Below are 25,590 nucleotides of genomic sequence, written 5' to 3' on the forward strand. Positions count from 1 at the left end.
AGCGAACCCAGTGCCTCACACATGCTAGGCAATTGCTCTACCACTGAGACACAATCCCAGCCTGTAAACCTACTCTTTAAGACTAAATTAGATTGCCATTATGATATTCTCTCATATCAGTTCACACACACAAAAATACATCCCATGTATTCAGATGCCCTAGGATTATAGTTTATGGCAACATTAATGAATAATTTAAAATACTACCATTTTAAACAAGGACAGTATTTCACTTAACCTTTTGTATATCCCAGTGAACAGAAGCATAACTATATCACATGTTAATTATTTTTCATTGAGAATTTCACTCATTCTCTTTGGTTTTCAGAAAAATACATAATTTGGTTCTACTGCAATTTCATCTAAACCAACACTCTGCAAATTTAATGCATAATAGGAGCACAAATAAAGAATGCACTTTCAAGAAATGTTTAGAGAGAAACTGAATTTTCAAACCAAATTACATATAATCACGTAATGCCCCAGATCAAAAGTAAATCTTTACTGTCATGAAACTAATGTTCAGGCTCCTAAGCATGACATAAAAGGCTTAAAAATGTCATTATTTACTTTTTGTCTTTTTATACCTGCTGTTTTTTTCCCCACAATAATTCCTTGGTGAATTACCTCCTTCCCAATGCATAAGTAAAAGCTAATGGGAAATTATTATTTCAGGTGACCCACCTTTCCTCCTTAAGAGACAGGTATGAGCCAATGCAGGCTGATCACGTGTTTCCTCTACAGAACGTATATCAGAAGCAGGAGCATCATCATTATCATTAGTAAATAGCAGCAGTGCCCTGACCAAATGGTTTCTCATCTAAGATCATTCCTATGCTCTGAAAGCATACTGATCCTTGCTCTTTTCAATACCTGGTTCTCTAATTGTTTACTCAATGCCATTACTTCCAATATCCTTCCAATATATTCCATTTTGATCAAATTGGAGTCCATTTCTGTTGCTTGCCACTGGAAGAAACTTAACTGATGTTAAGTCAAGAAATATTCTTGATCTGTCAATTTCAGTCTTAGTTTTCCTCCAGCATATGCCATATGATAGCTCAGTGGTTCTGAACGTGAATCACCTGAATGTTCCATTAAAACAGACTTCAGGGCTTCTCTGATGCTCCCTCACTGATGAGGGAACCACACTTAAAGAACCCCTGCTTTTGAGTTCCTTCCTCATCTCCCAACTCATGTCCCTATTTGGTAGAGTGGTTGACCTAAATGGGTGGTCCATTTTGTCCAGAATGTAAGGGTGACCAGGGACGTAGGAATTCCAGTGGCAAAACCAACACAGCCCAGGACAAACTGGACTATGGGAACTGCAACGGGAAAGAGCCACTCACTCCACCCCCCATAGGAAGTAGAAATGGGATGCAAACACTTTCCTCCATTCCTCTGTCCTTCATGAAGGTAGAACTTGGAACCTGGGGAGACTTAGTCAGTAGATGGACCACTTAAAAGGCTGCCTCTCCTTGGCACAGACAACATTTTCTGATGTAGAAAAGAGGTTAATTTTTTAGGCAGGTATACATGGAGACCAGTTTCCTTATTTATAATGCTAATGTTTAGCAAATAGTGACTCCTGTCCATGGTTCTTACCTTGAGGTCCCCGGAGGAGAACATGCTGATGTAATTGTTCACCATTCGAAACACAAACCCTCGGTCCATAAACGTAAAGCAGCGCTAAAAAAGATAAAAGTCTAATTTCAAACAATTTTACTAGAGGAATCATCAAAAATTTTAGAAAAGATAATTATATATTTTGAAGCATAATAACATTTAACTAAATGGGTTGTAATATGTTTTAAAGATCTCTAAAATATGCTTAAGCATTCTTCCACATATGGTAACTAATTAAAATACTAGATGTAGTATATAAATCAGAAAGTTACAAACTTGTATTTACCAAGTGTATAAAACATCACTTAGAATTTTTTGATGAAATATTAATAGCAATGAAATATTAATGATTTCCCCAAATATCCTATTCTGTGAAGCACTTCAAATAAACTACCAGTATATCAATACATTTTATGCCCATAGGCCTTAAAATGTGGTAAAAAACTAAAGTAATATGTTTTTTCCTCCTTTACCCTCTTCCCCTTTAACCCTGACCACCTTTTTCTCTCACTGGAAGCAAGGAAAGAAAAAGGAAAAAATGAGAGGCAAAACGTTAAAAAAATAAATTCAGGGTAAGAAAAAATATACTGTATAATTGGAGTAATTTTTAACACATTAGAAAATAATTTAGACTGAATTAAAGCCTAGCAGACAAACTAGGCTAATTTTTCATCTACTACCACAGCCTCTCAATGTTATATTACTAGCATTTATTTATAAATTCTCAGTCACCCAGCATGTGCTTGCATCTAACATAAAGAAACAACTAAAGTGGCTTCATCAAGGTTATTGTAGTCATCTGCTGGATAAGAGAAGTGGATAAGAGAAGGAAGAGGTGAAAAACATTGTCTTTCTAATTAAGTTCATTATCTGCTACATGATGTACCATAATTCTGCATGTTGGCTTTTTTTTTTTTTGATTTTGCATTTTTATCTTTCCAATTCAATATGAATCTCTATAACCCAGAGAAACATAACAAACCTCCCTAGACAACCAGGTTCAGAAAATTGTTGCTACATACTTAAATTGATACTTTTCATTTCATATGATCAATGAGTAATCTTTACATCATGTAAAGCTTTGAGGTAATACACCCAAAGTGATCAGTTTCCAAAGGCTTTCCCAAAGTGGCTACTTGGTATCATTGTTACAACCATCACAGATCCGCAATGCCACTTCAAGGGCAGAAATGTCCCAGAGAATAAAAGTGTCACAATGCAGCTTCTGCAAACATTTCATTTTTCTCTTTAAAATTATTTAGAAATACCATGATTTGACAGCACTCAAATGGATACTTTTATCCAACCTTGCTATTTCTTCAAGGAGACTCTGAATTGGAAAAAAATTAAGAAGTATTTCAAGCAGGAAAATTGTGTAAATGAGAACATGCATCTCTCTGTGTTAGTTTTGACTCTTGGTCACAGAGATGCGAATCCATGAACATTCGGCCTGTGTCGCATCTGTTGCCACCGCGTGTGGGCAGAAACGTGATCTTGAAACTCTACCTTAAGAAATCTGGCAACACTGTGGTTTGCCCGTTTAGTTTCTTCAAGTGCATCCTTGTATTTCCAAATCACGTGGTCGGAAAGGACCATCACAAGGTTGTCCAATTCATTTTGATAAGATTCAGGAAATCTTTGAGCCCGGGAAAGCTGTGAAAACAATGGATTATGCATAATGTAGCATGGGAAACACTAAGTGGGGAGGAAATCAAGAGGCTTATTTTACAGATTGACAAATAAAGAGCCCTTTTGCAAACTTGAAGGCAATAATAAAATAGAAGACTTTTATATTTCAAGGTCATGATTTTTACCATTTTCATTTAATGTTGCTTTCTATTTTGGTCAATAAATTTTCACATTTTCATTAAAAATCAAATTATAACATGTTAACTGCAAACTATTCAAACAATAAAGAAATGTACAAAATAAAATGCCAACATTTTAAAAGATCTCTTACATCCTAATTACCTTTTCTTGCCTCTCAGGAAGTAGCTACTATTAAAAATTTAATGAATATTATCCTAACATGTTTTGAACAAATAGCTCCATTTAACTCGATTTTAAATTTTGAACTCATTTTTTTTTTAAAAAAACTAGGAGTCCACCAGTAGACAGCTAATAGAAATCAATGAACAGGATGAGTATAGACATTGGTTTGACACGTTCCCTAGTAAGGGATGAGCTTCAGTTAGTATTATCATCGTGGTCCCAGTATGTGTCACACAGTGAGGCGATGGCAGTGAGGCCTCATAGGTTAAGATGCTTGTGACACCAGGCACAGAAGGGCTTGGTGGTGAGATTATATAACACTGAATAAAACTTTATGAGGCTGGTTTGGACTACTGTACATGAGGGAAAGTTGGAAATGTCTGAGTTGTCTCCATGTCTAGAATTTATATAGATTCCTTTCTATAAGATCAGTAAGGCTCATTGATTTTTACAAGTTGCCTTTAAAAATTACACCCAGACACATTTTCACTAAACACAGAAACACAGAATTTAGAATTAGAAAGCAGTTTATGTTTCTAAATCACAAGCACCTAACCTTCTGTGCTGCAAGAATAAAAATCACTGAGGCAGAGTCGTATCAAATGGAGATGTAATAGTGGAATGCTGCAGTCGGTTTAGACCGACTTTTTCTTTCTTTCTTTTATTTTCTTAAGTCAATTTACAGGCATCCACTATCAAGGAATTTTGAGATACTCAAGGTTACTTTTTGTATGTATTTAAAATTTATTTTTTAAATCAAATAGATTAAACACAGATCAATCCAACATAGTCAACCACACAGAGGATTTTCATTTTGCTTTACGTGCCTTGGGCAGTAAGGATAGATGGTTTACCTGCATAAAAGCAACAATCCCTTTTTTAAGTAATCAAAGCACATTGGTAGTTTCCTCTTTTCTTTTATTATTTTCCAAGATCCATTAATTATGTCAATGCCTACATTTTCTCCACATGGCATGTGTTCATGCCTTGGGCTATGATATTGCCTTTCTTCTTCCTTCTTTATCCCTTCCTTTCAAAGGTTTCTTGTGGTCTATATTTTTTTTTTTTGTTGTTGTTGTACTGGGAATTGAACCCAGGGCCTTATGCTTGCAAGGCAAGCACTCTACCAACTGAGCTATCTCCCTAGCCCTCTACCCCTATTCTTAAGCCAAAGACTTTTGGTCTGAAAACTATAGGAGGATTCTTTTCAACAGTTCTCTGGAATAACATCAGGAAGGTTTGAGGTGGAAGAATTCCTGCACCAGGGATGGTGGAAGCCTGTCTCAGGACAGGAGAAGGAAGTGAGGCGACAGCAGGCTTCCTGAGCTGCAGAGCTGGAACAAGGAGGAGAACCTGGGCTTTGAGATGGCCAAGGCCATGAGGAGTAGACCCTTGAGGCAAGGACTGAATGCCAGGCATTTGGGAGCTGTTAGGAACAAGGAGAGTGATGGGGAGCCACAGCCTGAGCAGTACGGTGGACCCTTGGTGTGACAGGTGAGTGTGAGAAGCTGTTCAGCAGTCACCTTGTCCTAGGAGCAGGGGGCGCTATTGGCCTAACCATATGCTGCCTCTCAGAGGACCAGCACTTCCCGACTCCCTCAAATCTCCCAAATTTACTCCTGAAATTGATGACAGAAATTTCTCTGATGATGGAAGAAGTCATTCATTTCATAATTTATACAGAAAAAAAAAAGAGAAAATAGCAGCTTGGGACAAGTTTACTACGATTGCTTTTATGCAAAATGATGACCTCAGGTCTTTTCCTACTGTGATCAGTAGAGATGATGAGAAAATTGTTTAAGTGTTGGGTCCCTGAAAGAACCCTGGAGCATGGGGGTTATCAGCGAAGCCTGTAATGAGAAGCAAGCCTGTGTCAGTGAAGGTAGACTGCCCACACAGTAGGGCTGTGTGTGATCGTTTACTCCTAGGCTGCTCATGGGTGTGCTTGGTGACCTACTTATGTGAGAAGATGCACAGTGGTGATAGCTGGAGGAGAACTTCCCCCCAATCCATTCTTTCACAGAGGAGAAAACCAGTTTTCAGACATTAAGTATCATTTTTATCATGAAACAAGTTAGTGACAGGGAAGGGATTAAGATGGTGAGGATTCCTGATCCCAGCCTGGCTTAATGACAGAGAGATAGGAATCATTCTAATCTTCATGTTAGATTTTTCTCTTCCTTCCAGGCGGAAGGCTCTTATCTCTGGAAGTGGGAGAACAGATGTAGCCAAAAAGCCAACATAGGACTTAAGGTGAAGGGTTGGGAACAGCAGAAGTGATTAAAGGTGCAGCCAACACATTTGTTATGCTAAGGTCAAGGCCATGGTGGGAAAGGTCTGGGGCCTGGAAGCCTCTGGGTGGAGCCTCTGGTGGGGACCCTGAGGAGGTGGCCCTGCACAGTGCCCTTAACCCTCAGTGTCCTATCCCTCCCCACTAACAGTCAGCACTTTCCTATGTGAGAGACAGCGCAAAGGCCTTGCCCTGCTAGGAAGTAGGCAAACTCTTGGGGAGCTGATCCACCTCCTCTCCTGGTGATCAGGCCAAGCGCTGAGCACTTCCTGGGACGAATAAAGAGGGAAAGAGAATGCACTACAGGGGCTCTAAAAATGAGCTAGCATGTAGGTGCAGGAGCCAGTGAAGTCCCTGTGAGACTGGACACCAAGGGGTTTCATCAGGGGCCAGAGTGTTAAAGGGGTGAGTTAGAATTCAGTGGCAACGAGTGCTTTTCCAGGACACAGGATCAAAGAAGGCCTCAGAGAAAGGCAGCTGTCCGCCAGGGTGGCTCTCAGAATCAAGGAATGGGCTACTGAAAGGGAAGGTGGAAATGTCTGAATTGCTCTGGGAGAGGATGGAGGACAAAGTAAAATGACAGAGGGCAATGGACATGTGGGAATGGTCATTACTGAGACCAGAAGACCCACCAGAGTCAAGTTCCCCAGGAAGGCCCAGGAGACACACTGCACAAGGCCATCGGGAAGGTGCTGGAGACAGACATCACTGAGGCGTTCGGTGGTGTTTCCCTGCTGCAGGTGGGAGAAGCAACAGCCCTGGACCATGGGCCACCATAATAGCAGAGGCCCTGTGTTGTACTTCATCTCCAGCAGCCCGGAGGCTGTAGTCATTATACATAGCAAGGCCAGAGGACAGCAAAGGAGTCTGACTCTCAGTGACTTGTGGAACTGGCTAGTGATGTGCAGAAACCCTACAGACAAAACAAAGCAACCAGCAATGGTGGCAATTTGCATCCATTAGGTAGGGAAGACAAACAACTGGCAGATTAAGATGCTCACTCCAATAAATAGTTGTGATTCCTTTCTCTCTCCTGGGCCTGAGTCAATATTCCTATCTGGTACACATCAAGTGATGATGTGGCAGGAACCCAAAGGGAAGCCCACAACACTGTACTAAGTATATGCTATAATGATTCTACCAGTTTTTTTTCTCCCCCCAGAAGACGCTGCGGTCATTTGTTCAGGCTACTATCCACTGGAGAGAGGGGAATAATAATACATTTCAAGGACTTTTGGAAACAGGACCCAAGTTGAAAATGGTATATGGACATCAAACACATCTCCTTGTCTGCCCTGTTAAAGTGACGACTTACAGGGATTAAAAATGGAAGCTTGACTTGAGTTCTGTTAACAGTAGATCCACTGGGTTCAAAGATCCAGGGAAAAGCCAGTTAACTGGTCACAACTGTATAGCAGGAACTGACAAAATTGACATTTGGAATAATATCACACTGACGGCTAGGCCTGTGGTACTATCCTAGTGCGGAAGCAATTTGGAGGCTCTGACATAGCTTCTCCCCCACAAAGAGCGTAAATCAGAACAGCTTCACTAATCCCCGCCATGCCCCCTCACGTAATGCTGTTCTGTTCTGACTCACCCTCCTGGAGGGGAAGGGGCAATGTCGGAGTCTTGCCCTTGGTCTTACCCAAAGGGGAGCTGAGAGAAATAAGTGTGGAATGTTGGTGATTCCTTTGGGTGCATCTTGGTCCTCCTCGTCCAGTTGGAATTGTGAGTTGTTATGTGTGGCAACCTGCCCCAAACGGATTGTGAATACTGAGGCTGAGAGCACTCTGGAATTAGGGTTTGGGTCCCCCTGCCAGGTAAGTTACCAAGACTTTCAGAGCCCTGAGCTAGGCTGAGGGGATTGAGAAGGGATTGTAGTGGAGGTAGGGGAAGAGTACATGTTAGTCCCTAAGGAGACCTGCTGCCATGACAGGAGCCATAGTTAATCCTATTAGCCTCCCTTCTCCCCCAAAGTCTCCTTTCAGAAAAAAAGAACCCCATGGGAGCTGAGCAAGAGCAGATCCATGCATGTGTGCAGTGTGCCATGCAAACTGCAGACTGTGAAAGCCATGGCCATGCATGGCTCAGGTGTTCCTGCAAGACAGTCTACTGTCTTTACAGTGGCTAAAATCCTCAACATGCTTTATTGTGTTACACATAGAAATTTGATGTTTTAGATTTTTTTTTTTTTTTTTTTTTTTTTTTTTTTTTTTTTCAGTGCTGGGAATTGAAGCAAGCACACACCAAGGCCACACTCTCCCCATTCAAAGATTGAGCTTGTGGAGGTCCTGGAGATAGGCCACCTGCAGGATCCTCTAACGAGCATTCTGTGTTCTCAGACTACCCTTTGGCCCAGCCAAAACTTTCATTGAAAGGCTCTTTCCAGCCAATCCTCCTTCCTTCTTCATTTTCTTTTATGCATATCAGACCTTCCTATTTCTTTTTCCTGTCCTTTTCTCCTTCATAGTTATTTTTGCCCAATAAATTTTTTTGTGCTTATAATTTTGTTCTAGCATCTGCTTTTGAATGGGCCTGTACCAACATACACAATCACTTCCCCCACTTAAAAAACAATTACAAAGCCAATAAAAATGGAACTAATGAGAGCCTGTTCATCAGTGTGATTGTTGATGACATTACATGACTGTATTACACATGATCCTTACCTGGATTTTATTTGTGTCAATCAAGTGCTGTGCCATTGATTTGAGGATAATTGCAAAGAAGAACCAGGAATGCTGTTAGGAAAAGGAAGAGACAATAACAGCTTATTGTCCTGTGGAAAAATAATGATAATTCTCTTCTTCACAATATGTGATTATAACACCATTATCTTAATCATGTATTCTTTGAAACTAAATGAACCAGGGCAATAATATATTTCTATTATGTCAGGATGATCTTTCTCAAAGATATAATGGTAAAAGTACATGTCAGACATTTTGGTTTCTCAATTGTCTCAAATAACCTTTAGACCAAAACAAGTTACTAGTTTACTTGATGTAATTGATAAATAATTATTGTTCATTCATAGGATGCTCTATTTGTTTCACTTAGTTAAGAAAACTATAACTTCACAGCAAGCCCATCCCTAAAATTTGCAGGACTATAGGTGAGTGTAAAATAAGTTATATGTTTAAACAGAAGTTAGAAGTCAAGCTGACAAAGAACTAAATAAAACACTTGGTCCTCATTCCTTGACCAATGTTAACACCCTGGACTGCCACAGCCAATGTGGGACCTGGGCAGAGCAGGGCCCTTGCTGTTCCCTCTTGTCTCATGCAGGGCTTTGTTCTGCACCTGGAGGGGCCCGGTATCCATGTGTGGCTCTCCTGCCTGCATATCAAGAACTGTCCATGAGCCTGCTCTCCTTCCTGCTACGAAGGGCTCCTTCCTGGGGTCTCGAGTTGCACCCAGGCAACAAGATCTGCCCTCTGGAGGGGGGACATAGGAAAGGTCTAAGCAGGCCCCGGAACCAGCCGGAGCCTCTTGAGACTGAGGCTCCTAGGCCTCTCCAGGTCTTGAAGGGAGATAGGTTTCCCATGAGCAAGTTCTCTTAGCTGCTCTTAGCCTGGGGGACGGGCGCGTGTTCCGAGGCATGCAGGGGAGGGGGTGTCATGCATTGTCTCCACATCACATATACAATCACCATTTACTTACTGGCTCTACTGTGAGTGGACATTGAATTATAGTCACTTTTAGGGTGAGACAATGTCGAAAATTTTTGAGCACACTGTCCTAACTCCAGAGGACTGAGATGAGGAGGAGAGGCAGCTGTGACTTAAGGAAGGATCAGTTCTTAGTAAAAAGAGAAGGAAATGACTACTTGAACATTGGGAGTCAAATTCTTGTGGTCAGGGATATTGAATGAATCCAAAGCCCACTGCGACTATCTCCCATCTCCTACCTTGCCCAGAATGGTATTTTTTAACCATCATGCCAAGTTTTCCAGCATTCGTCTCTAAATGGAGCCACTCTCCCAATGGCCCTCGAACATACCAACCTACCCAACAGCTTGTGCTTCTCCGTCTTCATCTCCCCGCCCCCTTTCTTTGTTCCCAGTTCCCTCAGCCCCACGTGCTGGGCTGCTGCCCTGTGACTATCAAAGGTCCTTCCCTCTGCCTCCACTGCTCCACTGGAGGATCCCCTGCCAGCTCCCTCCCTCCTTCAACCTGCCCGCCCTGGTCAAACCCTTTGTCCTCTCACCTCTAGCTCTTCCTTTCTGTTCCACATTTTCTTTTCCAATCCAACTTCTCACCTTTAATATGTGATATAATTTATTGCTAAATTACATGTGTAATTTTATTTTCACTCCCCAGTAGAACTTAAGCTCCTTAAGGGCAGAAGTTTTCATTCTGTCCCCGACACCTCTCAAGTGTCTGGAGCATGCCTGCTGCAAGACCGGCCCCTGGGGTACACTGGGTGAATCAAGGGAATGAAGGCACTCATAGGCTAATTCAAAAACATGAACTGCTTTGCCCAGGATAATTTGATTTTAGTGAACTCCTGGTGATGCTTATTGATCCCGACTTCTTTTCTCAGCTATTTCCCATCAGTGGTTCATCCATCAAGTCCCAATAGATAATTAATTTTAGCTTAGGCCTAAACCCAGGATTCCATAATAATTTAGTGTTACTGTTTTACAAGCTTCTCACCATCCCTTCAGGTTCCTGCATGTGCTTTAACTCTTTGAGACCTAAGTGGCTGCTGCTACACTTTTCGGTCATCTGTGTGCACATTCACACAGCATTGTTGATCTTTTTCAAGGTATTTTTCCTCTTACAGTGGCTAAAATCCTCAAAATGCTTTATTGTGTTACACATAGAACTTTTGATTTTTTTTTTTTTTTTTTTTTTTTTTTTTTGCGGTGCTGGGGATTGAACCCAAGGCCTCGTGCTTGCAAGGCAAGCACTCAACCAACTGAGCTACATCCCCAGCCTACTAGATCATTTTTGATGGTTAATGATTCTGCCTTTAGCTCCCAGCACTTAACTTGGGTCCAATCTACTTTTCTCTGTTTCTCTTGACATAGACCTTCTTTACTTACTATTCTTATATGCTGTAGTTTCATTATGAATCTTCTGTCAGGAACCAGCAGAGAAATGACCAATGAAAATTAGTGAGTGTTATGACCTTCCAGGCCAGAGGGAGATCCACCCCTTGTACCAACAACTGATCAACCATCTTAAGACTAGTTACCTTCAGGACATGCTTTACTGTTGTTGAGTCATTTGATTTCAAAAGACCAATCACATTTTTCACCAGCTCCTCGTGTATCGTTCTCTCCTTGCACGTGGTGGTCTTGAACACGAACTGAAGAAAATCCAGAAAGTACACAAAGTTAATTACTTAAAAAAAAAAAAAAAAAAAAAGCACAAAGCCTCAAAAATTATGCCAGATGAATAACTCATTGCTCAAAATTATCTGCTCATGCCAGATTTTGTCATGAAATACATGAAAGCCCACTGGTAAGAGTGGTACACACCTGTGCCTACTCAGGGCTTTGTAGGATAGGGCCTTGCTCACCTAAGCTCTCCTTCAAAGTTTTTTGGTAGAAATGGAGAGAAAGAGCCAGAGAGCCATTTAGCGAGTTCAAGGAAACGTGGAGGGTTTTGACCCACCTATGTAGGACACATTCCCCTTCTCCTTCCTTCCACTGGTAACAGGTGTCATGGTAGCAATTCTTCATCCTGAAAGGGTAGAGCACCCACTCAAATAGCCAAGTGGGGAAGCGGGTGCCTTCCAGAGGCCGGTGGGAGAGGTCCCCACAAGCCCAGGCTCTACCATCCCACGCTCAGACACAGCTGTGGAGAGGTTCCTAAGCATTTTTTTTTTCCATTTTTGGGGCTGATTTTCAATATTTTTTTCATATCTTTAAAGAACATTCATGACCAATTTATGGACATAAATCTGTTTCAAAAGTAAAATGTTTTTATCTGTATTATAATATTTTACTTTATGAGTTGGGTTTGCCTCAAGAAGGCTATTTCTTCATAATAGTCACAATTCAGACTTTGCGATGATTCAGAGGGAAGGTATGAAAGAGAAGGGCTCAAAGTTGAGCCATGGGCACTTCCGAATCTGTAGCCATTTCTTTGAACTTTGTAGCCCATCAGCACCATGGTGGAGCCTGAGTTTTGCAATCTCATCTCAAAGGAGAAAGACAAAGCAAAGGGGTGCATGAAACTAGCTAAAATGAAGAGCATACAGCTTTCCCCTTAGGGATTATGCCTGATCAGGGTAGAGCCATCAGCAACTCTATGCCAAGCACAGTTATTTACCCAGAAGGGCTTTCCACTAGAGCCGAAACTTAAAATTTTGTCTACTAGAACCTGTCAGTGCCAGAAATTCACCAGAAACCATGGCATTTAGTTAGAATTACTTTGAACACACATCTTTGAAACAGACATGGCGTTTGTGTGCAGTCTGGATATTGTAGATGGAGTGAGGTAGCAGCATTTAGCACCACTGAACTTGAAATGGTGTTTTGTTTACTTCTGAATAAAGATAAAATTACACTGAATAACATATCTTTCAAGGACCTCCAAGTATTTTTTGGAAACAGCCCATCAGTTTTCATTTTGATTCTTGTTGTGGGATTTAATATCTACCTATTTAATATTTATCTATGTTAAATAATTTTCCCCACCCAGGGTAAGATTCAGCCTCTTTGGTCAAGGTCAGGCTGTCAACAATGTGGTGTGATGGGAGTCCAGTCACAGTGTCACAGAGCTGGATGTTCACCTGGTCTCCCTCATCTTATGTGACAGAGGGGAACCCTAATCTGAAATTCCACATCAGTACATTTCTGGATTTGAAGCACTTCAAAATCAACTAAATAAGCAATGAATCTCCCTTATTATACAGTGAAATGGTCTTGTCAAGATATTTCAGATATTCTAATTAAAAATAAAGACCAGGCATAAAATAAGTAGCATCACAGATGAAGAGTCTGAGATCTGAGGAACTTAAGAGGAATTGGCCTTGACTGTCACAGAAACAGCCACACCACCAATGGGTCCTCAATGTGATTTTTCAACTATTCACTGGAATGAAGAAGAATAACACTGTGTTGAAATGAAGCTGTTTGTGTATATAGAGGTTCATGGGATGATTGTTTGCTTTTTAGTCTCTTTGGAGATTTAAATAGAAAATTGGGGTACATATTGAGTAGGTGAAAGTTCTCCAGATTCTGTTGAACAGTACGCACATCAATACCTATAAGAGTAATCTGAGATCCTCTCTTAAACACAGCATAAACTAAAAAGCTGTCTGTATGTGGAACTGGCTTTTTGCAATTGAAATGTGGGTTTGAGCCCGGCACAGGGGTGCATGCCTATAATCTCAGCTACTCAGGAGGTCGAGGCAGGACTATAGCAAGTTGGAAGCCAGTCTGGGCAGGTTAGTGAGACCCTGTTTCAGAGGAAAAGATAAAAAGGGGTGGGGATGAGCTCAGTTGGTAGGATATCCCTAGGTTCCATCCCCAGTACCAAAAAGAAAAAAAAAAAAAGAAACCAAAGAAACGTGGGTCTTATTAGGTAAAATCATAAGGCAGGGAAATCACCATGAGGTCAGAGTCCTGCCAGCATTCACGCCGGTTTCAGGAAGGGCACACGCTCATGCCTTTGTGTTTTGGGAAGAGAGCCAACATTTCTGGCAGGTAGAAAATATATAGCATAAAACTGTAGTGAAAACAAGTCCTACAGATGGTATCACAGAGGGACTTACTCCAGAATGTGATTTCTAGTTATTTCCTTTTATAGGTGCATTAATAATAGCGATTAATAGTATTATGTTAAAGATCAAGTTTCTAACACCAAAGACCTGAGTTCTTCTCTAGTTAACATTTCTGGACATCTCGAATGTCTTAAGTGTCTATCTGCCCACATACGTCATAGAGTACATTTTCTTAATTAAAAAGTCAATGTCTCAAGAGGATTTAATTGATACACACGAAAAAAATTGCAATGTGGATCCTCTGCGCATTATAAAGCAATTTAAGGTTTTATCTCGGGGTGGGTTCTTCCTTTGTGTGGGAGGAGAAGACACGAGGTAGCAGGTGTGAAAGGGCAAACATCATCACAAGTTCACTGGCACTAATTCACAGGCCAACCGGAAATGAGAGGAGAAACATGTCCGAGTGAGCGCTTGACGGCGCAGGACACTGAGGAAGCAGAGCACACTGATGGGATGGGCACGTGGTTCATGCCAGAAGGTAAAGGACTTAACATACCAGAAGCAGGTACAAATATACAGTAACTGGGAAAATGAAATAATGCCTGAGAAAACAATAAAAAGAGCTAAGAAAACATTACAGAAGAAACACAGCATCAAACACACCTTGAGGAACAGTCTTCCCTATGGGCACAGGAGAATTTCATGTATTTGTAATGTTGACTCCAAGAGAAGGGCACTTCCACCTTCTCTTCTGTCCTTTTTCTTTCCTCTCTCCCCATATAAATATTTGTTTGCACATACACACAGGAGTTATACATGTATACGTAAACAATACAGCCAGCTCATTAATGCAAAAAGATGGAGTTCGGCTACGGGGAAGTTAACAATGGCAGGCACCATCCGCTAAGGGAAGAGAACTTGGCACTTCTTGTAGACGGGGACTGAGACAAGCCACACAGCACCAAGGGCTAAGGTCAATGTCCCCGTGGCGATTTCATACCTTAATATAAGACTGGACAGAGTGGTCAAGCTGTTCCTCATGGCACTTGGCCACGATGTCGGTCAGAACCCTGGAAAAGCAAAGCTCATCAGTGGTCTTTTGCAAGAAGGCAGAAAAACACTCCTTTACATTGTCATTTGATGCTTGGTAAACTGGGTGTTAATCCTTACTGGAAGAATGAAATGAACCCGTTTCACACTTTTCTCTTGCTGTCCTCACTCAAATACCTGTGAACCATTTCAAATTCGGAACCTGGAAACACCAAGCTATAAGGAGTGCCTTGTGGCTGCTGTGTCACACCGGAGACTTTCTGCCCAGGTCGAATAGCCTGTTGCAGTCTATTCGACTGCATTTGCTGATATAGCTTTCTTGGAAAAGGAATCATTTTTAGGATCTAATTAAAACTGAAGACTTTTAACCTCTGATAAGTCATCATACTCCATTTTAAAGAGCTTGGCTTCCAACCTATAGGCACAATATATACTTAGGAAAAAGAAATTTGGTTAAGACACATTGGGTTTCTTTTCCTACCTTGAATGGGTCAGAGATTCAAGTAGCAGTAGTGGTGTGAGTGGATTTTTTTTTTTAACCATAATACTAATGGTTGTTCCATTGCTATAGTGCTTAGAAATATTAGAATTTCAATGGAATTAGATGAAGGCAAAGTTAGGAACTTTTCATGTGGACCCAGAACTGACTGATCTGGAACCATTACAGATATTAAAATTACCAGAACTTCAGGGTTCTACTTTAGAAACTAAAAATTCCCACCCCGGACAAGAGAAGTAAGATGACGATGAGTAAGGAAGATGCTGTAAACATTTACCAATAGAAATCGCCAGAATGTTGAGACTAATTTTTTAAAAAAATGAACAGTAGGAATATATGATTAAATTATTAATTCAAAACATTATTTCTATAAAGGCAAAACTGATTTTGTCAGTAGCCAGATTAGTGATGTTGGAAGAGTATAACATAACCAAATTTAAAATGAGGATAGTTAAAGATAAGAAAGGTAATGTTTTAAAAAAAGTGATTGTGAGAATATGAAATGATACAGGTACTCTTGGGGTGGCGGTTTCTTAAATATTTAGGGCTCGATTACCGTACCACCCTGCCATTGCACTCCTGGGCATTCGTCTCAGAGAATTGAAGAATTAGAATTACATTTACATAAAATGTGTACATGAAGTTTTACAATGGTTTAGTCATAATATCCTAAACCAGAAACAATTCAGATGTCTTTTCAATAAGTGAACTGCTGACCATACTATGGTATATTGTATATCATGGAATACTAATCAAAAGGACAAATTATTGATAAGTGAACGAACTGGATGAATCTTCAGAGAATTATGCTGAATGACAGAACCAATACCACAAGGTTACATAATGTGTACCTTTGTGTGTGTGTGTGTGTGTTCGTGCGTGCATACACTCACACATGTGTTCACACTGGTAGATGTTGCCATTGGGGGAAATTGGGTGAGGGGTTCTCTCCACATGTCTTTTAATTATTTTAATTACATGCAACTCTAAAATTATCTCAGAATAAAATGTTTAAAAACACAAAGAAAAAGAGAAAGAAATCTAGCACTTTAATGATCATAATAGGTGGTTAAAAGGTAAGAATTCAAGAGTGAGAAATACTTAAATTTGAGATGTGTTCAAATGAAGTGTAAACATTATGCAGCTAAAACCAAGTTATCAAGGTTTTGTGTAACCACAGGTTAGGACATCTTTTCTCCCAAGGTTTTGCTATGGATACCTGGTGACCGTTGTACAAATTTCATCTTCCTCATTCTGTACCAGAACTTTGAAGAGCTGATTCAAAATTATAGGTAGAAAACTCATGATTGCTTGAATCTTTTCCACATTCAATAAATTCTGTAATAATTTTGGCAGAAAAAACATAGATTAAATGTTAAAGCATGTTCTGGATCAAAGGCTTAAATGTAAGACATGAAACTCTAAAATGTCTCAAAAACTTCTGCAACACTGATCTAGGTGATGAGTTTTTGGACATGACTTCAAAAGTACTGGTGACAAAGTGAACATACATTTAACTAAAAACTTCTTCCCAGCCTGTGATACAATCATCACAGTGACGAGACAACCTACTGAAGGGAATAGAATATCTTCAAATATATATCTGATGAGGTTGAATATCTAAAGTATATAATGAACACAAAATACCTTAATGGCAAGTAAACACACAACACAATTAAAAAATGGACTGAGGATCTGTAAAGACAGTTCTCAAAAGAAGGCATACAAATTGTCAACAGGTATATGAAAAAGTGCTTTACATCATTAATCATCAGAGAAAGGCAAGTTAAAACCACAATGAAATATCCTCATTATGGTTAGAATGCTGTTATTAAAAAGATGAAAGATAACAAGTATGGGTGAGGCTGTGGAATAGGGAACCCTGTTACATGCTGGTAGGAATGCAAATTTGACAGCCATCAAGGCAAACAGCATGCAGGTCCCAAAAAGTTCAAAGCAAAACTACTATACGATCCAGCAATCCCACTAGATATTCAAAGAAAATTGAATCAGAATGTTGAAGAGACATCTGCTCTCCCAGGTTCATTAAGCATTATTCATAGTAGGCGGGACATGGAATCAAACTAAGTGTCCATCAACAGACAAATAAAGAAAATGTGGTATATAAACACAATGGAATACTAAACAGCCCTAAGAAAGAGGAAATCCAGTTATTTGCAACAACATGGGTAAACTTGGTGGACATTATAAAATAATGTGAAATAAGTCAAACACACAGAAATAAAAATGCTCCATGGTCTCAGTTACATGTGGAATCTAAAAAAGTTGAACACATAGAAAGAGAGAGTGGAAGAGTGGATATTGGGGACTTGCGGGGTCAGATTGGGAAGATGCTGGTGAAATTCCACAAAATTTCCATTAGACCCGAGGAGTAAGTTCAAGATCTATTGCACAGCATGGTGACAATAGTCAATAATTTATTTTATGTTTGAACATCTCTAACAGAGTAGATTTTACATTTTCTCACCACAAAATATGGTGAGTGTGTGAGGTCATACATGTACTTGATTTAGTTATTGCACAATGTGTACTTATTTCAAATCATGTCATACCTGATAAATATATACTTATATATGTAATTTTAGTCAAATTTAGTATATAAATAAATAAAAAAAATAGCACATGTTCTGCTGTTTTCAGACTTGAATATGAACATGATAACTCACCTTTACCTGGCTGCTTTCTTCCCTGAGCCTGGCATAGGTGCATGAAGATAATGTTGCAAGGACTCTCATTTAATCAACTACAACATATCCATTCTGATTTTTCAGTCATTTGAGTTTTGGATAACAATGATTTTTGCTTTGTTTCATTCAGACAGAACTTCTTAGAAATTATGAAATAAAGTTATCTACTCTCTGAATCAATATATTTTAAAACCCTCAGTGCTAGTCACCTGAGTGTGCTCCGCAGTGGAGAGTGTGAGGGTCTCTGGTCTGTTTTACCTTGGAGACCACTGGAGCTGCTTGCACATTGCCTTACCTTACAAGAGCGGATGAAATTTGAGGTAGGTGACTGAGACATGTCTTTCTCTCGTTTTTGGCACTGTTGGAAAAATGCGTTCACGTGCGGATCCTGCAACAGCAAAAGATGTTTATTTCTGATGATGCAGGAACTGTGTGCAAACACTCAATGTGGTGTGAGGTGAGCACTTCTGCAGGGCTGAGATCTGGATGTACTGTGTCACAAAGCCAGAGTGACAAAGCTTCCACCTCTGCTGGGCCTTGTGGTCTACGGAGGCTCCCCCTGCGCTGCAAAGCCCAGGTGCTCTCCCATCCCAGTCTCGCGGGCTTTGTTGTCCTTGCCCACAGGACAAGGGCTGGAGAGTGACTTCCATGGCTGTGCGCCTTCTCTCTCCGTAAATGCCCTTTGTTTATTCTTCCCACTCCTGCTTCTTCTGTAGTATTCTACCAATTTCCCTTCCATACACAGGAGAGAGTACTCTTTCATCTGCATGGGGTGCTGTCCGTGGAGGAGATCATCCTGCTAAATGCTCTCCCGGTGTCTGGTCTCAAGTTTCGTGGCAGCTGGACGTATGGGGTTGGGGCGTTCTGTCTATCCTGAGACATACGACTGTGCCCCAAACGTCCTTCTTGGCAGTATTCAGCCACCCACCTCTGACAGCTCATGGAATGACGGGTCTCATCTCATGAGCTGGCAGGCTAGAGAGGATCCGACACTGCAGGACCATGTACCCACCTGAGTATTCACAGTGGATAACACGAACGTCGACACCTTGAAAAGTGGTTTGCCGCCATCGACCCACTTGATGTCACTCCCTCCATGCTGCAAACAAGGGTTTGTTATTGTCACTGTGACCCTCTAAGAGAAAAAGTAGGCTATTTAACTTATGCTAATTGATCATCCTGATCCATTACTTGTACGTTACTATGGATACGGAAAAGATGCAAATGTATTAGACAATATTGGCAGATGAGACCGATAGGATATAAGGGGACTGTGTTTATTTTATTTTATTTATTTATTTATTTATTTTTTTATTATTGTGTAATCATACGTTTACATAAGGCAATGATGTTTGATTATTTTTTTTTCCTTCCCCCCACCCCTGTTTATTTTATTTTTAAAAACATGTCCTCAAATCTCTTTTTAAAATACTGATTTAATTATTTATTTATTGGTACTGGGGATTGAACCCAGGGACACTCTATCACTAAGCTACATCCCCAGTCCTTTTTCTTTTTTGGGACAGGCTCTGGCTAAGTTCCTGAGGCTGGCCTTGAACCTGCAATCTTTCTGCCTCGGCCTCCCAAGTTGCTGGGATTGAAGGCGTGCACTGTGCCAGGTTGAAGGAATCACTTTTAATAGTTCACTTCTAGTAATAAACTAAACAAGAGCTTTGGAACACTGCAGGTATATTTTGTTCATAAATATAATGGGCGAATAAACTATGGTTTTCATTTTCCTAGCAGAGAAAGAAGATAACTTCATGCCATTTAGCTGAAGTGTTTTTATTTTCTCTTAAATTATACATTACTCAATACCTTTCCACTTGCAGTATCTTGAATGCTTAAGTAATCAGGAGGCAGACTCGTTGCTATTGGGATATTATACTCTTGAGAAGCTATCTGATCGTGTTTCATCAGGGGAAGCCAGGCATAGCCCACTGTGCAAGAAAACAACAAAGAGAAAAATTTGGAACATACACCTCCATGGTAAGATGGGAAAATAAAGCTATTTATCACTTATGAACCTAAACTTCACTAAAAAATTCAATTACTCAGAGCTTTTTAAAATACTCTCCAGCTTAAATCAAACAGATGACATGCAAAGCCACTTGGATGGCTTCTGTCAGTTACCTGATGTTTCCAGAGCCTCTTTCTTTTTGGCATTAGCTTTGGCATTGATATCACATGTGACGTGATAAAAAGAAAACAAGATATGGTGTTTCTCATGGAGCTGTGTTGGTAGCTCAATTTTCACCTGCAATGAAAGACATCCTAGTTGGACTGAGATTAAAATGATTTGTACAGGGTCAGAACAAGGCAAAGAACAGCCTTTTAAAACATTTTAACTGAAATCTAGGTCCATGTTTCACAGTATTGGATATACTGATTTAATTCTCAATAGATACCCATGCTGTTAGCAGAAGTGTAGCTATTTTTACTTCTTTATGGTAGTGAATGATGATAATGTAGACACTCTAGTGTTCCTCATTAGCTAATTTATGCTACTAGCATATGGATTAAACACACACATGCATAAGCACACGCATATACACACCTGTAAAACCTTAGAGACAAACTGAGTAAGCAGTAAGTCCCTGCTTCGTGTGCAGCTGGACTCGTTACACAAACGTCACTTGGAAGCTTACTAGAGCTGCAGAATTTCAGACTCCCCCCCAGATGTACTGACTCAGAACCTGCATTCTAACACCCCCTACCCTGGTAATCCTACCCTCCCACCCCCAGGCAATTCAAGTGCACATTGTTGAGAGACAGGGCAGTAGCAAATGGTGTGACTTAAGTATGGAATCTATTCCTTTAAAACAATCACAAAAACATATGAAATGTGTTATTGTGGCAACTAAGTAATGAGCCATCTTATGACGTGGTCATGCTGAAGCTGTATAAATGCTTCTGAATAAACATAAACAGATGTAAAATATCACATCAAGATAGGTTGCTCCATATTTCTGGGAAGAAATGCTTTGAAATAATTCTCTATATTTTATAGTGCCCTTCAGAGACTGTTGTTATTTAACACCCCCCTCCCAAAGGGCTTGTGAAGAAGACTGTACAGAGGTGGAAACCAAGGCCAGAGACGACGGGTTCCGGGTGGCTAAGAGGGTAGTATAGTCAGCTTGAGGATCTTCCAGAACAGGGCCCACATCTTCTGATGACCACTTAACACTGAAATTCCAAGATCTGTTCAGGCAAGCTGCATTCAGCTTCCTATCAGTAAATAGGTCATTCACAGAATTGTCAAATCAAGCAGTAAGGCAGGAGCCATGTCAACTATCTATCAGTGTCTTTATTAGATGGCCTGTCCATCTAGCTAAATTAATTGTCACGCTGTTCTAGAAAATATTTAGAACAGAAGTTTTCAAAGTGTGGTCCCTTGAACATCAGAATTAGTCACATGGAAACTAGTTTAGAAATCCAAATTTTTAGGCCCCACCCAGACATACTGAATACCAAAATCTGGAGTAAACTGTGCATGTTTGCCAGGTAATTCTGACACATGATGAAATCTGGAGAATCCCTGGATTTGGATGGTTCACAAGCTTACATAGGCTTTATATCAGTATGCTCACCTCTTTAGAAAAGCCAATGTACATTTCAAAATATGCAATAATAAACAATTATTGAAATGAAAGACATTTTCTTTTTTAGGCAATATTAAGAACACGAGAAGCAACAAACACTCAAGAATTTCATTTAATTAAATGTTAATGAAAATATTCTTCACTTAAGAAATACTGCAAATACATTTTATTATAATCATGCCTTGAAAGAATGCAATAACAATTTTTTGCCATAATAAAGAAATTGGTTTTAAATCTGTACTGTAGAGATCACCAAGTTGTTTATTATATACCTGCTCTCATGTGAAAACAGAAAACATTTGAATGAGGAAGATTAAAAGCTAGAGTTAACAACAGTCAGAACAGTAATTAAAAAAAAAACACAGACCTCATTTATCTACAGAGAATGCACCTTTCATATGAGCTCTGTCAAAGGGCCAATGAATACAATAAATATTCTATAATGTGATAATAGCTGTTTCCCTTAACTTTTCTTGCCCTCTGTCCTGAATTTGTGGAAGAAAATTAAGAGCATTAAATGGGCATGGAGATAGAAGATAAGGTCATGTGTGTTGTCTTGCTGATGTTCCTTTAATTAGCTTAAAAATGATTAGCGTGCAACAAGATATGGTGGACAGAAAAATGGCTTCCCAAAGATATCCTCCATGTTCTAAAATCCAGAATCTGTGAGCATGGTCTTATGTGCTAAAAGGGATTTTGCAGATGTGATTAAGTGGAGGCACACGAGATGGGGAGATTATCCTGGATTTTCCAGGGAAGCACTGTATAATGACAAAGGTCCTTTCAGGAAGAAGGCAGGAGAGTCAGAGTCAGAGGAGACTGAGGACAGAAGCAGAAGTCAATGATGAGAGAGCCAGAAAGGAGTCTCAAGCCAAGGAGTGTCGGCAGCCTCCAGCAGTTGGAAAGGTAGGGAAAGAGTTCTCTGGAACTTTCAGGAGGCCTGAAACCCTGCTGATACCTCCAGTTCAGCCCTGTGGCACCATTTCATATCTCTGACCTCCAGAACTAGAGAATAACAACTGCATGCTGTTTTAAGCCACTAAATGTCAGCAATGTTTTATAGCATCAAAATAGGAACCACCATGTATGAGGTGTGATATTTTGAATCCCAAGTATTATATTAGCAGGTTACAGTGATTCAGACCTATGCTTTATGGTGGGAAATTCAATTTAATTCCTGAAATTCATTTGTCTGTAGCCATTTAAAACAGAAGTTAACCTGTGTATTGTAATTACTGTTGATCCAATGACATTTTCTATACATGTTATGCAGAGTAGTGAAGTTATATCTGGATCCATGTGGCCTGGTTTGAATTCTGACTGTCACATTATTGTTTGCCCTTGACAAAGTTACTTGACTCCTCTGAGCCTCAGTTTCCTCATCCATAAAACAGGAAGGTAACAGTAGTGCCTACTTCTTAGACCAGCTGTCAGGATGAAGTGAGGTGCTGTGTGTGGGGAACGTGGCCTTGCCTTGGCATACAGCCACAGTCTTGAGTTAGTCATGGCAGGGCGGTTTCTTGCCATACTGAAATGGGGGGATCCAAGGTCATGCAGGTCATAAGCAACGCTGCTGGCTCCTACTCTGGTCCTTTGTTCTTTCCATTATACGAAAAGCTGCCAATGACTGGCAAAGATATCTAACATAATTTTTATTATACTGACTGATGAAATAAAAGAAAAAAAATTAGTCTCCCTTGAAAAGAATGATAACAATGAAAACATCACATTTTTAAAGGTCATTTCTAGGCTGAAACACATGTGTTTTCAACTTACTGCAGAAGCAACTGTCCATTAAGTAGGTTATAAATCTTGGTGAGTATATCCCTGCCAAGGCAGGTCCTTGGTCTCGCTGTGGTCTAGAGACAGGGTTATCTGACCCACTCATCCATCCTTTTTTGGAGCTGCTAGGGGCCGTGGAGGCTTGGTTCTTACCTCATCAGAGAAATCTGGATTCTGGGAATGGTGCAGAACTGCAGTGTAGGCAGCTGAGGTAAAGAGGGGCCCTCCAGGTTTTCCATAAATACACTGTTTAAAAAGTTATGAGTTGAAAAAAAAATAAGTGTCTGAAATTATGCCTAAGGAAAAAAAAAATTCACAACTCTTTAGTTACCAATCCCAGGACAAAGACACACTTTGCGATAACCTGCCAAGCTCACCTAGCATCTGGTTACCTTTGAATCTCTTTGGTGCACTAGGCTGCATTTATTATACAATGAGATGGTGAATGAAATGAAGAAAGCTGGCATTCATTTTATAGATATTTCATGAGGATCAAATACTTGGACCAATTTACTGTCCCACTTTTTTTTTTTTTTCCCCTGCAGTACTAGGGGCTGAACCTGGAGTCTTGCATGTGCTAGGCGAGCACTCTACCACTGAGTCACATTCTCAATCCTATCTGGCGTTTGGTGACCATGAGGTCAGTGCTAACTTGTTCAAATCAGATTCCTGCAGAGTGGCTTCTAAAAGGGGCCCCTAGAACCAGCTGTGGTTCAGGTTAAGGTCCTGGATGATCATAGGCTTCGTTGGACTCCAACCCTGGGCATGCCAGCTGGCAGGATAGATCTGGCCCCTTGAGCCCAAAGCTCAGCTCCTCTTGTGGAGTCTGATGGTGGCCTTGCTGTACCTCTATATGGTGCTTAGAATGCACTGAAGCAGGGAACCCACACACCTGCCACTGTTCTTCTTTCCTAGAATTTTCCTGCCCACAGGCCTGGTGTGTTTGCTGCCTGGTCACTGTCTTTGTTGGCTAGACAATTATATTTCACCTTAATTTTTCTCTTCTAATGTGAGCTTGTTACTGTGGCTACTGACATGGTTCAAGGTTGCTTTGAAGAACTCTTTCTCTTTATTCTGAATGACTCAGTCATTCTCAGATTGATCATCCTTCTTCTGAACAATGCTACCAACCTTCTTGGTAGCGTAAATCAGAGGATATGATTTGTACCTGACAAAGTGTTTTAAAAGCTTATCACAAATAATGGTGGGGTTAGTAAGAAGTCAGCTTTGTTCTCATTCCACTGATTCACTGACATGGGTAAGATCTGGCAGCAGGCCCACTAAAAATAAATTTTCCCTCCATAATTCATAGGTTACTTTATGTTGTGTGAAGCCCCTAAGATAAAAATAGTATATATCAAAAGAAATTCTAAAAGAAAAAAAAAATGTCATCTAGTTGCAGTTTTAAGTTTAAAACAAACAGTTCACATAAACTTTACAGTTCTATTTGATCTTATTAAATCATGTGATCAACAACCAGGATTGACTTTCCAGAGCCACTTTCCAGTCCCACAGCCCTTGGTCACAGGCTTGCCCTTCAATGTGAGCATCCTTGGGCCCCACGGTATTGGCTATCAGGCCAGGGTGAAGCACAGACCACTGGGAAGCCAGCCAAGCTGTGCCATTTTAAATAAAGCTCTCTGAGTCCGGAGCTGGGCTAATCTTTGAAAAGGGCAGATTCTGCCAGATGGGAATCTTTGCATTTATTTCACGTTAAAACGGTTTCCTTTATACCAAATCGTGAAAAGCTAAGAGAGCTACAAGATTGGCATTTCTAAAAGATTGAGTTAACAATGGCTATTAAATTGGGGGTATTTCAGAAAATCTAAAACAAATGTATTAAAATGCTCTTCTTTCAACCACACTCAGAAAAAACCCCTCAATGGCACTAAGAATAGAGGCACCTCCCCCAGCCCCTTGAAGCTGTGTCCCCTGACTGAGTTGGCTTACCTTCACAGGCTTGGCTCCCTCTCCATCAGAATTTTTGAATTCAATGCACACGGTTATATTTCGTGCCTGAAATTACAGTGAGGAAAATGGAAATTGCAATTTCCTCTTAAATAACACCCCAAAACAATCTAAGTGCCTAAAATAAGTAGCTTCTAATTAAATCTGAAAAATGTAGACTACCCAGCATTTTCCTGTGACATGATCCACAGTACTCAGAAATAGCAAAAGAATCTGGAAAGATTTTAAAAGAAAGAGTTCACATTGAAAGGGGCAGGCATGCTATTTTGAGAGCATTGTAAGAAATGAAACCAAAAGAAAAGTCTAGATCAAATTTGTGTAGGACTGATCTCAGAAGGGATTATTAATCTATTACAAAACCGTGCAAATTTAAACATTTCTAAGATGAAC

At 40.2% G+C, this 25,590-nt stretch overlaps 1 protein-coding gene across 11 annotated transcripts in view; it reads right to left on the bottom strand.

Moving 5' to 3' along the window:
* The window catches only part of Dock10 (dedicator of cytokinesis 10), a 231,562-nt gene that overhangs the window by 40,593 nt on the left and 165,379 nt on the right, over window positions 1-25,590 (bottom strand). For all 11 annotated transcript variants that reach the window (XM_047543079.1, XM_047543080.1, XM_047543078.1 and 8 more), the window contains exons 18-29: window positions 25,183-25,248; window positions 23,386-23,478; window positions 19,982-20,105; window positions 19,667-19,788; window positions 18,861-18,947; window positions 18,144-18,236; window positions 16,360-16,478; window positions 14,592-14,661; window positions 11,114-11,227; window positions 8,581-8,652; window positions 3,133-3,279; window positions 1,606-1,689 (exon numbers count right to left, since the gene is read on the bottom strand). In XM_047543079.1, coding sequence (XP_047399035.1) covers window positions 1,606-1,689; window positions 3,133-3,279; window positions 8,581-8,652; window positions 11,114-11,227; window positions 14,592-14,661; window positions 16,360-16,478; window positions 18,144-18,236; window positions 18,861-18,947; window positions 19,667-19,788; window positions 19,982-20,105; window positions 23,386-23,478; window positions 25,183-25,248 — 1,191 coding nt within the window. The remainder of the gene's footprint in view (window positions 1-1,605; window positions 1,690-3,132; window positions 3,280-8,580; window positions 8,653-11,113; window positions 11,228-14,591; window positions 14,662-16,359; window positions 16,479-18,143; window positions 18,237-18,860; window positions 18,948-19,666; window positions 19,789-19,981; window positions 20,106-23,385; window positions 23,479-25,182; window positions 25,249-25,590) is intronic.

The sequence above is a fragment of the Sciurus carolinensis genome, chromosome 3 (assembly GCF_902686445.1).
Source record: "Sciurus carolinensis chromosome 3, mSciCar1.2, whole genome shotgun sequence".
NCBI classification, from domain to species: Eukaryota; Metazoa; Chordata; class Mammalia; order Rodentia; family Sciuridae; genus Sciurus; species Sciurus carolinensis.